The sequence below is a fragment of the Halichoeres trimaculatus genome, unplaced genomic scaffold (genome assembly GCF_033239565.1).
Source record: "Halichoeres trimaculatus isolate MK-OKI-2021-1 unplaced genomic scaffold, fHalTri1.1 fHalTri1_scaffold_5, whole genome shotgun sequence".
In the NCBI taxonomy this organism is placed as follows: domain Eukaryota; kingdom Metazoa; phylum Chordata; class Actinopteri; order Labriformes; family Labridae; genus Halichoeres; species Halichoeres trimaculatus.
The window spans coordinates 39083734-39098518 of NW_027437183.1; the positions used below are offsets into that span (position 1 = coordinate 39083734).

At 43.4% G+C, this 14785-nt stretch overlaps 1 protein-coding gene across 1 annotated transcript in view; it reads right to left on the bottom strand.

The window, feature by feature from the left end:
• cacna1ba (calcium channel, voltage-dependent, N type, alpha 1B subunit, a) overlaps positions 1-14785 on the bottom strand; it is a 387106-nt gene that overhangs the window by 146122 nt on the left and 226199 nt on the right. The window contains exons 20-23 of the mRNA XM_074671044.1: positions 10629-10664; positions 6922-7692; positions 3800-3987; positions 3150-3270 (exon numbers count right to left, since the gene is read on the bottom strand). Coding sequence (XP_074527145.1) covers positions 3150-3270; positions 3800-3987; positions 6922-7692; positions 10629-10664 — 1116 coding nt within the window. The remainder of the gene's footprint in view (positions 1-3149; positions 3271-3799; positions 3988-6921; positions 7693-10628; positions 10665-14785) is intronic.

The following is a 14785-nucleotide window of genomic DNA, read 5'->3' on the forward strand; positions in this document are numbered from 1 at the left end:
ACTCACCTAGCCTTCTGCTTAGTCGTGTCTGTAAAAGCTCCTGTATGGTTGGGGGAGGAACACCTGAGGACGCGGTCACACTGGCCAATCGTGCCGTGTCTAAGCACGCTTCAGCCGTAAAGCACGTTTGGAATGGCTAGTGTGACTGCAACTGTGCCGTGCTCAAGCACAATTCCCTTCCGTGCTTTGGCACGCTTCGAAGAGGTGGGCTTTGGCACGGTTTACTTCATGCACGAGCACAAGCACACGGACAGTGCGTGCGATCCATTACGTATAATCACCGCGAGCGCATCTCTTGACAATCATTTTAAACAAAGTGGGGTGTTAGAGGGCTGTGTCGGGCGAAAACGACTCAATATAAGTCCAAAAGTCTCTCAAGTTGTAGCAGTGCTCTCTGTGTCTCATTGTGCTGACTCTGATGAGATCGTGCTGACTCTGATGAGATCGCGCTTCATGTAAACAGACGCTTCACAATGACAAAGTGTGCGTGTCTGATACCTGCTAAAGTCTGGTTGACGTAGGAGTAGTGTGACCGCCGGCCGTACTCTCCAGCTGAGGAACAGCGCTGCAGGGGGGCAATCGTGCTTAGGCACGGTACGTTTCGGATGGCCAGTGTGACCACGCTCTGAGAGAACCCCATGCTGACGGGGATCGTTGGGTCTCCTGGTTCTTCTTTTTGGCAGCCCCCCTGTAGCTGACAGCTTTCTTTGTAGAAGGCTGTTGCTGTCCTTATAGTCTGTGTCAACTTCCTTAGTCTCATCTTCCTCCAAAGAGGACACAGATTGCGTTTCCATGCCAGGTTGCCGTGTTTCATTGTGTCAGACAAGTCTAGAGACAAATGAACACACTTTGTGAGTACAACTCACCAGAAAAGTTATTTTTAAAGACAAAAACAGAAGATTATAAAAAATTATGATCTTTGCAGTTCACACATAAACTCACACTGCATTACAGATGTCATTGAAGTCATGTGCATTGATGTCTTCTTCATCCAGCCCCAGTAAGGACATACTGCAAAGAAAAAAACAAACAAAAGATGTATGACATGACACAAATAAAGAGCAAGAGGAAAGAGTGTTTATATTTTTAACATGAGGAACATTTGATCACAGTATAAACTTTAAAAACCTTTCATCCAGCTGTTGAACAGCTGCCTCTGGAGCACTGCTGCTGTCCAACTCCACTATTCCTGCTGGAGAGAAATCATCATCTCTGTAAAATCAACAAGTAGCATAAGACAAACTTTTTAAATTCCTTCCATGACCACTCTGCAAATAACAGTTCATCTACAATACTTTATGCTGCTATCACACACTAAGGTGTGGTTAATACCTACAGTTATGCGTAATATACCCATATTGTAGGTTTATTATTATTATATCTTCACTACTATCTCATATTTTCTTAGTAAATATGTTGTTGATGCCCTTTACTTTTACTTCGTCTTTGTACATTCATTTGTACTGAATGATATCTGCAATGACTAATACCACGAGGGTAGGAAGCATGTCTGTTTGAAACCAGTCGAACTGATTTCTTCGGTTCTGCAGAGGAAGAAAAAGATCTCTGTGTGAATGTGCTCTATCTCCCTTTTGTAGACTTTGCCCACAGATTACCAACAATCTGATACTGTGTATATGACTCAGTTTATACAGCATTACATTACTGTACCTCACTGCAAACAATGGTTCAGTGGTCGAGGTAATGTTCTTGTTCACTGAACTCTAGGCTAAAACTCACTGCTCAGGAGGGGACTTGAAACAGCTGGGGGTGGCGGCCTCGCTTTTCCATGTTTAGCTATGAAAACCCGCAGAAGACAGCATAAAGGCTCTGTAAAGAATCTCATTCTTGTTGTTGACAACAACTGATGAGCTATCTGCTAACAGATGGTGCAGAAGGTCTATGTAAACACAGTTAGAGGCTATTAGATAGCTGCTAGCATTAGCTGTTTGTATCGCTGGCTACCTGATGTATGAATGAAACAAGACAATAAAGTCAGATCACAAGATTACCTGTCCAGCAGAAACATTGGCGTTGCTTTTGAATCCCTTCAAGTCCTTCACCTCTCGCCATCGTGAAAATGCAGTTCCAATCTTTACTTGAGTTTTGCTCTCTTGGCATCCAAACGCCTTTTATTTGTCGCCTTCTCAACAACCGTCTTCCTCCTCTTGCACTGCGTAGCAGAACTTTAGGAAAGAAGTGGCTCTATAAACTCCAGCTGCTTTTCTCTGCCATTGTTTACCGACCACAGACTGAATAGCGTCCAGCTGTTGCGTTCAACTCTCCCAGAGAATACTCACGGTCACGCGCAGGGCACAGCGTCACACCTCTTCCTGGTTCTCATTCAATCATTCATTTCTGAACAAAATGAATGATTAGGCTTACTTATCCCTGCCCAGCTGCTGATACAGACCACGGACATTTCTCATCACAGTGTCAGTGCACTATGTGTATAACTTGCTACCAGTGTATAGATGACTTTTTGACAGTCATTTACGAAAATGCTTAAAAAATATGACCTACCCTACCTTTTTAAGAAGTTTTAGGGGCTGCTCCACAATCAGGGGTAATCAGGGACAGTTTTCTCCTTTTGAGCTCCTTTTTTACTGAAATTTTGGCTGCACCTTTAGCTGTGTTACTGCACATGAAATATTTTGTAATAGCCTTTTTTTCATGAAAAATCTTAAAATTGAAATTTCTATTTATTTTCAAGGTCAAGCAGACACAAGGGGCAAATTTATGACCCTTTGAGGACAATACAGGACAAAAGCCACCTCTACCAAAAACTGCTATAAAACCAGAACAGATGAATATTTTTTTCTTCTATTTTGCTCTTCTCTCAGTCAACTTTAGTTCCAATTAAATATATCAGATGTTGAATTGTTTTTATTTTAACCCTTTAAATGCCCATTTAATTACATGATGTCACAGTTTTTAATGGAAAAAAAATACATGGAAAGAGTAATTTCCATAAAATAAATGTTGGAGGGCTGAGGATATTTCTGTTAATATCAAGCTGAAACATGAAGAACAGTTTATAATTTACATAATTAAAACAACATCAAGGCTACAGTGTGTGTTTTTCAGCATGTGAGAGGTCTGACAGGAGAGGAAAAGAGAGGCGGTGTAAAGAGGTCACCATGACTCACGGGTTAGTCTGTCCAAAGACAAACATGGAGCTGTAAGGCAGGATGGGTTTGGGTCCACTGGGAACCAGATCCTCCAGGTTCCTCTCAGTCATTGGCATCGTCTCACAGTCCATACTGTTCACTGAGGAGACGGAGACAGCAATGAGGACAAGGCTCAGTCGCATGGTAACACAGGTTACTCAGGTACTTGTTGGAACACTCAGTCATTATTACAGTTAGTCAGGATGAAATCTGAAATCAGCCCCCCCGCTTCATTCTCAAACACCAGCACTGCAAGCCACAGGAAGCTGAAGAGAAACTTGGAACACCTGGAAATCACTGTTAAAGGCCCTACATGATTTAGTGATAGGCAACACGGTTACATTTACTTCTTGGCTACTGCGTGGAGACAGTAGCTGTAACAGACCTGAGCTCCTTCAGGGTGAGAGCACAGCACTAGCTCCACAATAAGATAGAAAACAAGACCAAACTGGCTCTGCAGTGCTTTTTGTGTTTGCACATCATTAATAAATGTGCTGTCCTGATTGGACCCTGAGATGGAGCAGTCAGCAGGCACCAGATGATGCACAGTTCAAGGAACTCGGCCCCCCCTTCTGAAACGCTTTCTTATCCTCATGGTTCTAGGTTCATACACCCTGGATGGTACTGACCCTGTATGAGCGTGGTCTCTCCAGGCGGAGAGGTGATGGTCACAGGTGGGATGTGGATCAAGCTCTGTCCGGTCCGTCTAACATTCTTCTGGTTGTCTGAGTCCTCTAGTTGGTCGGGAGGCCAGTTGTTTCCATCAGTGCCCTGCTGAGGGGAGACGGTGAGGGACTCCCCCTCTGAGTCACCACACCTGTGCAGGGGTCACAGATTAAAAATCAAGATACAGTACATTCTGAAATAAACCAATGATCACTGACCTATGCACCAAAGTCAGTCCATCAGTAAATGTTACTGAACAAATGTTAATTAAGGTTGATTCAACAGGTCAGTGTCCATTGTCTCTGGGTTTGTTTCAGACACTAATTTTCTTTGATCGTGAAGGAGACTGGCCAATTCATATACCCTTACTGCTTTGGCTAACTTTCAGAAGAAATATGTTAAAAATATGTCCCGTTGTTGTGGGCCAGGCCAAGTCAAAGTCCCGGGCTATTTTTCAGTCCCAGCCCACCACTGGCCATTGGTATGTTCATTTCCTTCTAAAATACGTCATATTTTGTACAACTTAAAGAGAAACACGTGGCATATTTTAGAAGAAAAAGAACTTACCTGAAAGATCGGGATTTGATTTTTTGGGTTTTATGTCTTCACCCGTTTAGCCTCTTTGAATCAAGCTGTCCATCAATGCATGCACAACTACCATTAAGCTAGCTTCATCTACGCTCTCTTAACAGAGAACCTACAATTTCCGGGTCACCATGATCGAAGAAATGAAAAAATAAAATCAAAATCAGCTTGTTATTCAACTTCCCTTTTTTTGATCTGAATTATCAAATGGGGTATTAATAAAAACAACATATTTTCATTTATTTATTTTCATTTTAAAAAGGAAAAAAACAAACAACATTTTTGATTCATTTTGATTCATGATTGGATATCAACTGAACAAATGCTACAGAGCTTAAGAAGCACCGCCTAAACCACTAAGCCATCTGCGCTCTATAAAACCCAGTTTTTAACCTTTTATAACTAATGACAAAGAAAACTTTTTAGAAAAATAGAGGACTGGAACACAAGGCTCAGTAGCCCAATAACATCTTGAAATCACCAAAGCATACAGACATGAGAAACATTTCTACCAGGTGCATCAATTTTTTACTGTGTGACCACAGCTCATCCGAAATGACTGGGGAGACAGAGTTTTGACCTATACTGCAGCCAGCCACTAGGGGGAGCAATTATGTGGCATCAGTCTATGGTTCCAACTGACCGTCTTTTAGTGGATCCATAACTTTAATTAAATAGGGCAAGCCTGCGAGCTGGTTTAAGCAGATAACTCACGTATATGGATATTTTTTTGATTGGATATCTTTGCCCTCGTTTAAAAAAAAATCTCCGTCCACACCACAAAAATATCTCTGTCCATACGAAGAGGCCAAACTGAAAACGATCGCCTCTGAAGCCTGCAATGCCATGCCTGGCCGATAAGTGGCAGGTTAGCAAAATGTGAAAACCATAGAAGAAGAACGTTGTGAGCATGCGCAGTCAAACACAGTGGCTTGTTGCTAGGCGCTTCACGTCATCTCGTCAACACCAGCTCCGTTTAACACCGCTGCCCGGATCCACTCAACCGGATATTTTTTTATTTCTTCACTTTTTTTTATCCGTTTTTGAAAATCTCCGTTTATGTTGGTGAAATTGTCGTGTTCGTGTGGTTGAGAGGCCCAATTGGACAGAAAAATGTGCGTTTGGGAATATATCCATATATGCGCGGTTCAGGCCTGAGAGAAGCTGCAGGCTCCAGCCTGAACCTGAACCTGAACCTGAACCTGTCACAGACTGAGGAGGGAGTGGAGCTGAAGTGTGTCGAACGTACGCAATTACGCACGGGTAGACTGGAGTTTTATGATTATTTGTACCACGAAACGACCCCCTTTGTGATCCTGTGTAACTGAACGTCTTTTGTTATGAAATAGTAACTTTTTCACATGAAGTTCACGTTTACATGATAATATTGTAAGGAGTGACATAAACATCTTCACATTAAACCCTGTACTCAATACAGCTTCCTTAAAAAAATCCAGGCTAAAAGTTTGATCCAGCGTCCTCTGAATGATCTCTGCAGAGACTTCATCTAATTCAAGGATCTAAATATTAATCTAAGAACATCAGTTTTTAATTTCTGAAAATGTTTTGTCTTCAAATGATCTAATAATTCTCCTCCACAGAGGGACTTCCCTTGCTGCCCACAGACATGACATGACATGCAGATACAAACTCAGACCTGGCGTTGGATTTGAGCGTACCCGACGCCGATGTTTGGATTGATAAATGCCAATCTATGCTTGGAAAGGAGCATACACCCATTTATTTGGTGTACTTACATTTGATAAACAATGGGCCAATGTCTCTATGTAAACTTATCTGCGAGGAGTGATGAGCCAGAATATAAATACATTTGCTTCTAAATAAACAATTCAAACCTGAGTATTCCAACGTAACTAAAACTATGGATGTAATCAAACTCAGGAGAGATCTCAACTAACATCTGAGTACTCCGTTCTTAGATTGGGAGTGTTCAAGATTTAGAAAAGAGATTGCCTCATAAAACAAAGAAAGAAACAACCAAGACAACTAAGAAATAACTAAGAAATACACTTGTCCAGCACTGTCACTGTATTCCTTATTGCTGAGTCCAAAAGGGAGGTATAATTTGACGAGGCTGTCAAGTGGGTGTCATGGGCAAAGGGCAGCTCATCAACGATATACATACTCAAAGTTATCTTTCTGCTAAGCTAACTGGGGCAGGATACCTCTATAATCAAGCAATCAAATAATCAATCAATCAATCAATCAATCAATCAATCAAACTATCTATCTATCTATCTATCTATCTATCTATCTATCTATCTATCTATCTATCTATCTATCTATCTATCTATCTATCTATCTATCCTTATACTGTTCCAATCCACAACACATGCCATTTCATTTTTAGAATCCAAAGTCAGGCTTTATTCCTCACCCTTTCTAAAATCAAACCTCTAAACTGAATCTATAGTTGAACCCTGTGGCTGTATCTCAGACCTCCCAGTCCCATACCTCTCCTTGTAGCTCTGAATCTTACCTGTGTCCGTGATTCTTGTCCCTGTCATTGGACTCCTCTCCTTCCACCGTGGACTGTCCTCTGGATCCATGAGTGCGATGTCTCCTCCTTCCTCCGTTCTCTCCTCGTGAGTTCTTATCCCTGTCCTTATTACACGAGCGTCCATCTCTGTGTCTGGATCTCCGCTCCCCTCTGCCTCCGCTGTTCACGGTCCCATTTCCTCCTCTGGACTGCCTGTGTGAATGATGATGATGCTGCTCCCTTTCTCCTCCTCCTCCACTGTCCTCCACAGAGCTCTGATGGTGATGCTTCCTGCCTCCCTCTCGGCTGCGGGACCTCTCGCTCTTCTCCTCTTTCCTGCGGCTGCACTCGTGGTCTTTGGAGTGGCTGTGATGGACATGGTGGCCTCCATCCTTGTTGGTGTCCCCATTTTCGTTGGCCTCCTCTCTCCTTCTGACTCGGTCTCTGTGTCGGTGGTGGCGCCTGGTCTGGTGGTGTGGAGTAGGTACAGGAGGATCTGCTGTAGTCTCAGCCTCCTCTGGCACGCAGGGCTTGTGATGGTGGTGGTGGTGTCCCCCCAGCAGAGGACCGTCTCGAGGTTCAACAACTAGGGGCCTGTCCAGGTGGGTCTTCATGTCAGGCCGGATATTGAGGATGGAGGACAGGCGCATACGCTCCCCTGGCTCCATCTCGCTGTACAGAGCCTCACAGCTTGCCCAGTTCTGCCTCCTCAGTTGGTTGGCCCTCTGCTCCCACACAGACATGGCCTTCATGGACTTCTGCTGCTCCTTACTGCGAGGGGAGGCAGAGGCAAACAAATCAGAATTGATCCTACTTTGACAACACTGTAAATCTTTTAACAAATCCTGCCCATTACTCCTGCTCTGCTCACACAGGGCAGGGATGTTCCCCATGGATGTATGGTTCCCTCTGAGGGGTGGCACATTCAGAATGCGTGTTCTTTATGGCACATCAAACAAGCTGTAAATTTCACTCTACATCTCATGATAGCACTTGGTCCCTACATGCTGGATGATTTACTGAATGACTGAGGTGCAATGAAGCTTTCAGCATCGCCATCCACTTGCTGCGTTTGTCACTGTCTACTGTGGCAAGCGCTCGGCCACCAACATGTCTGAATGCCAAGCATGGCTGTGTGGCCATGCTTAGACATGTTGTTTTTCTCTGCCTGTAATCCATCACTCTAAAGTAGCTGCAGGCCTCTGCTTCTGAAACTGTTTGATCAAACACAGAGATAACTCCTCACCTGATTGTACAGAGGGGTAATAAATATTTCACTGAGAGAGTGGACTGTGTTATCAGCTGACAGAGACCTTCTATGCATCTTTCATTAATCTAAACTCTTGCTTAACAAGCGGCTGTGTGGGGGAAAAAATCAGCTTTTCCCTCTGATGCAGTGTTCACACCAAACATGGATAAAATCATGTCATGGAAAGTCAGAGTAGAGATGTGAGTAGAGGTGAGTTCTGGTCTGGCAGTGGGCACAGCGAGTTAGCTTGAAAGAAGTGAACTAAACATGCCAAAGCTGCAAGTTTCCAATGCCCCGTTCAAAGCTTTATTCTTGGGAGAGGTGAAAAGTCTGAACTCGTGCAAATTATCACACTGTGGTAGAAAGCAAGGAGATCCCGTCTGATACAGAGAAATGAAGCTTTTTGTTGGGGGGGGGGGGGGGGGGGGGGGGCATATTGGAAATGCTGACTCAGGAAGCCGGCTTACAGGGAGCCAGACCTGTTTGTCACATGAGCTGTGCCTCTACCTGGACAAACCCATGATCGTCATATGTTCTGAACTGCTGAGTTAGAAAAAGTTTAGATAGAGCTTGACTATCCGTGTGTGTTTCACCTCCTTTTTGTTGTGTCATGAATTCGTGCTCTCTTATTTGCAAACTCACACTGGCTGTGTGTTCAGACTGACTCGTATCAGGATCTCCAGACAGCTGCAGTCACAAACTGAGGATTCCCCTCCCTGTCCACCCCATTCATGATCCTCTCCTGGTTCATGGTGGGCTGCAGAACCACAAGCCTGTGGACTCCTGGTCTGGGTCTGCTCATATTGTTGGTTTTTGTTGTAGCAAAGTGAAAAAGATTTGGTGTCAACCTGGTTTATTGGGGCAGAGATAGCCTAGTGGTCTAGGTCATGCCCCATGAGGATCCCCTTCAAGCAGGCAGCCCGGGCTTGAATCCAGCCTGTGGCCTGTTTCCTGCATGTCATTCCCCACTGCCACCCTGTTTTCTGCTCCAATCACTGTCCTATCCTCTCTGATTGAAGGCAAAAAAGGCCCTCCTAAAATAACTTAAAACAAAAACAAAAAAAGTAAATGAGAGGTCAAACCCAATTTTTAACCTCTAGTAACTAATGACAAAGACATTTTTCAGAAAAGAGGACACAGCCAAATAAAATCTTTACATCACCAAAGCATGCAGACATGAGAGACATTTCCACCAGGTGTTTTTATTTCTTAAAGTGTGACCACAGCTTATCTGGAATGACTGGGTAGACAGAGTTTTGACCTATACTGCAGCCAGCTACCAGGGGGGAGCAGTTTTTGTTGAGACCTCACTCAGCCGAGCAAGATGAAGTCGTTTTTTCTTACAGTCTAAGGACATGACTACCTGTCCTGTTTGATGTGATCTGTGTGACTGAAGGGTCATCACTCCAGGGTCCAGCAAAAATAGAAGTCTTGAGTATCTTATCTGAGAGCAGAAAACTGGGAGAGAGACGGGGGTAACATGCAGGGAGAATGGTCTTGAGCTGGAAGTGGAACCCGGCCACCCACTTTATGCACATGGCAAGTTAGTGCTGCCCCAATTAGCACAACCAGACTCATCTCACAATATAGTGAAGCCCAGGACTTTTGGATGACATCAGACTGGAATGGTCCTTGAAGGGATCCTCCTCCCTTCAGAAAACTTGCCTTTGGGTTTTCACGAACAAAGCAGGTTCTTCCCACAAATAAAGTGAGTAAACACAAAATATCCACACATTTGTGTGCGCACAAGTCGGCTTCATCATTCATATTTGGTGTGAACACAACATGGCAAGGAATCAGGCTGTCTGTCGGGCCGTGGCTACAATCCCGGCTCCTAGAGCGGATTTACAAAATAAATGCATTGTTCCTGAAGAGCCACTAAACCAAGGGTCACCAACCTTTTTGAGACCAAGGGCTACCTCATGGGAAGTGAGTGGCACGAGGGCTACTTGACTGATAAAAACGTTCTCAACAAAATTGCACAGATCACTTTTTAATAACATTAATCAGAGTAGAAGCAGTAAAACTATGTGAAGAGACTGCTCACAGGTCAGTGTTAATTATTTTACAATTAATGTTAATGATTTACAGAACAGTAATGGTAGGAAGGAGCTCCAGTGGGACCAGTGCTGTTTTTTGGGGCATGCCTCGTGGGCACTTTAAGTGGTTCTTACGGGCACCCAGGTGCCCACAGGTAACCACGTTGGTGACCCCTGCACTAAACCTTAACAAGATAACACATGTTACAACAATCACTGACTCTGCATGACTTTAAGTGTCAGCTCTCTGCACTGCACTTGTCTGGACCTCTCTACAGAGTGGATGGCCAAAATGGGACAGGCCTCACTGAATGGACAGGAAGCCTGTGCATGAGTGAGAATGTAACTCATGAAAACATGAACATGTGTGTTTCTTATTGTCATTGATGACCACCTTTCTGTGAGGCGGCTGTGTTTACCTCAGGTAGTGATGGACGGGGGTGCAGACATAACTCCTACGAACACATAAAGGGAGCAAGGTTGAAAGAAACAGAAGGAAAGGATGAGCTTTAAAGGGACAGAAACAGGTTCAGACAGAAGCACAGAGGGGCTGCAGAAGCTGCAGGTAGCTCACACAGGGGAACATGAGAAGAAAGCGCCAAAATTATACAAAAACAAACAGAAACTGTGTCTGCAGAGGAAAAGCAGCGAAAATGATGGAGTCAAAGGATGCTTGACATCAACCTGTTACAGCTGACATCCATGCTTTAAGTATGTTACTGCTACATGTAACTATTCACTCAGCGCACAGAGGGGACACTGCACACTAAATCTATCCATCACACTCACTAACAGTGAATTGTGTGTTGATAAATGAAATGAACTTGAAGGGCTCAGATATTCTTCCAAACAGAACAAAAATCCAGCCGAGCTGCTGTGAAGGCAGAATTAGAGGTTTTATTGTGCAGTGACGTGGCTCTGCTGAGCTGTGATGTGCCTTAAAGCTGCTTTCTAGCCTGGAGAGTGATGATAAGATCAGATCTGAGGCCAGGGAGGTAAACCCTTTCCTACCTGCTGGCTACAAAGACTGCATACTGCAGGAAATCAGCAGGCTCAACACCAGGACTTTGCAGAGGTGTGAGATGTCTTGAAGTAACCTGTTAAGGTATTTTGAGATCCAGGTGAGTCTTCCTGCTCTTTTCACAGGAACAGAGCTTTTTGTTCAAGATAAGTAACAGTTCTTCCCTAGTTTTAGTCCAACCCACCAGCCTCCATCTACAAACCCAGTCATCTCACCTCTCTGTATTTCTACTCCTCTCATTAGCCTGTTCAGGTAAACTGAAGTGCTGAGTCCCAATCAATAACAACACACCAAACTTAGGAGTGAGACATTGCCCGTGCTCTGAACGTTGAGATTACAGGTTTTGTTCAGTGGGTCTTTCCGTTTTGATGAAATCATTATCAAAGAAAGAAAAAAAAAGATATTTACCTTTTCTTTAAGGATGTTTTGTTTCTGAGTTCAGAGGAATTACCTGTTTTATATTATTATATACACTCACTAGCCACTTTATTAGGTACACCTTTCTAGTAACAGGTAATCCTTGGTGGCATAGATTCAACAAGGTACTGGAAACCTTCCTCAGAGAGTTTGGTCCATATTGACAGGATAGCATCACACAGTTGTTGCAGATTTGTCGGCTGAACATCCATGATGAGAATCCCCCGTTCCACCACCTCCCAAAGGTGCTCTATTGGATTGAGATCTGGGGACTGTGGAGGACATTTGAGTACAGTGAACTCATCGTCATGTTGAAGAAAGCAGTCTGTGATGATTCCAGCTTTATGACATGGAGCGTTATCCTGCTGGAAGTAGCATCAGAAGATGGGTACACTGTGCTCATAAAGGGATGGACATGGTCAGCAACAATACTCAGGTAGGCTGTGGACTTTAAACCATGCTCAGTTGGTACTAAGGGGCCCAAAGTGAGCCAAGAAAATATCCCCCACACCATTACACCAGCAGCAGCAGCCTGAACTGTTGATACAAGGCAGGATGGATCCATGCTTTCATGTTGTTTACGCCAAATTCTGACCCTACCATCTGAATGTGGAGCAGAAATCCAGACTCATCAGACCAGGCAACGTTTTTCCAATCTTCTATTGTCCAGTTTTGGTGTTGCTGTGTGAATTGTAGCCTCAGTTTCCTGTTCTTAGCTGACAGGAGGGTCACCTGGTGTGGTCTTCTGCTGCTGTAGCCCATCTGCCTCAAGTGGTTATTTGAGTTACTGCTGCCTTTCTATCAGCTCCAACCAGACTGTCCATTCTCCTCTGACCTCTGGCATCAACAAGGCATTTTGGCCCACAGAACTGCTGCTCACTGGATATTTTCTCTTTTTGGGACCATTCCCTGTTAACCCTAGAGATGGCTGTTGGTTAAAATCCCCGGAGATCAGCAGTTTCTGAAATACTCAGACCAGCCCGTCTGGCACTAACAACCATGCCATGTTCAAAGTCCCTTAAATCACCTTTCTTCCCCATTCTGATGCTTGATTTGAATTGCAGCAGTTCGTCTTGACCATGTCTACATGCCTACATGCGTTGAGTTGCTGCCATATGAGTGGCTGATTAGAAATTTGTATGAGCAGTTGGACAGGTGGGCCTAATAAAGTGGCTGGTGAGTGTACACTCACAGCCCAACCCGTGCTGTAGAGCAGACAATCAGTCTGATGCGTTGAGCACAAACAGCCTGTGGCCTCATGTACAGGGTCTCATATCCACTTTATTCCCTCCTCACTCACAGTTACTAAATGCTGCCACAGCAATAAGGACTATGCTGAAACCATCATCTTAAAATGTAAAGGAGCAGTTTTTGAAGTTTGGTTACAGAAAATGTTTAAATAAAAAGTTTGGGAACTTAAGTTAGCTTGTTTTGAGTCAGATTTCTACAAGGTCGTGATTTGATTTACTAAGCACATGAAACTAAGACTAATGATGTTAGTCCAACATAAAGCAGTTATTTGATAAAACTGTTGGTGTGTTACCACTAGAAACAGTTTTATGAAGTTGGACAGTACAGTGCAGTGTGCAGTGCAATGTAGTTTAAGTCCATTAATTTTAGCATTGAAGTTGAACCCTTCTCTTAGTTCATCATGACTGAAACCATTTGAGTGCGATCGCTTACCTCAATTCTAAAACAGTGCAGTTCCCTGTAGAAACTCTACTTGGAAGGTTTGCTAACAAACAACTTCTGGGTTAACTGAGCAGATCAAGGGACAGGTTTTTGTAAAAACATAATTATTACAACCAAGAGTGTTTAAAGAAACACTGTGTGGTGTCATTTTCCATCGACACGTCAAAGTAACTCACACAGTAGTATGGTTTCACTCAAGCATAGAGTTCAATACCTCAAAACAACACCACAAATTTAACACTTCACTCTGAACAAGCCTAACACTGGAAGTTTGACACCAGGGAATTTGCTGTGTTGTTGATGCCAGAGGTTGGAGGAGAATGGACAGACTGGTTGTAGATGATAGAAAGACAACAGGAACTCAAAGAACCATTACTACCAAGGTCTGCAGAAGACCATTTCTGGGGGATGTTTCCAGCAGCTTGTTGAACAAATGCCTTAAAGAATTGCGGTTCTGAGGTGTCCAACCTAGTGATTGTAAGGCTAACCTATTAAAGTGGCCAATGAGTGTGTGTTGTCAAGAGTTTGGTAGACAGAGCAAAAGCAACAAATGTTTGTCCTATATGGTGATCTGATCATTTCCGCTGTGGTTTTCAGCCTTCAGCTGATTCCTGACAGAAAAAAACATGAATCCTTTAAATGTCTTTGGTTAATTGAAGTATAAACCTAATATTGAGTTTTTAACCTGTTTGGTAAAATTACAGAAGCCCTGAAAGGGAAGTGAGAAGAAAGAATGGACTAAAAACTGATTTTTATATTCAAGTTGTTGTACACTCCTTTAAAGATCATTCTTAATACAGTTGTACCTTGGCTTACCAGTGCCCCAACTTCAAGACACAAGCCTTCTCTCATATGATTTTTTTGCTTTTTGTTGAAAAATTAAACAGAGTGAACTCAACAGCAAACGCCACAACATCTATCCAGCATCCAGTGTCTCACTGGTTCACTTTAAGCATTTAGCTCACAGTGGAAGCATCAGTGTCGTGTTTTCAGCTATTTTGAAAACTTTCAACATCCAGAAAAAGTTTCAGCTGAGCATGTAATGGTGCTGTCTAATGACGCTTGGCTAACTCATTTAGAAACAGCCTGAGGGGAGGATGAAACAGGGCTGATTGGACAGGTTTTTATGGAAAACACCAACAGAAGAAAGCAAGGACAGCATGAGGGAAAGGGCAGAAATCTGGCAATCAGACACAGTTATTCAGTTCGTCCTCACTTCTCCACCTCCTTTGTAAAACCAGTTCACTAAATCAGTTCACATTCTGTTTTACTGTGTTTTCTAGGGATGTAACAACACACTTAACTCACAAAAAGGTTCTTTTATTTCTGCAACTGCAAAACACAAACCATGCAATAAATACAAAATTCAAGTCTCCTTCTCTCTGTCTCTCTCTCTGTCTCTCTCTCTCGTCTCTGTCTCTCTCTCTCTCTCTCTCTCTCACACAC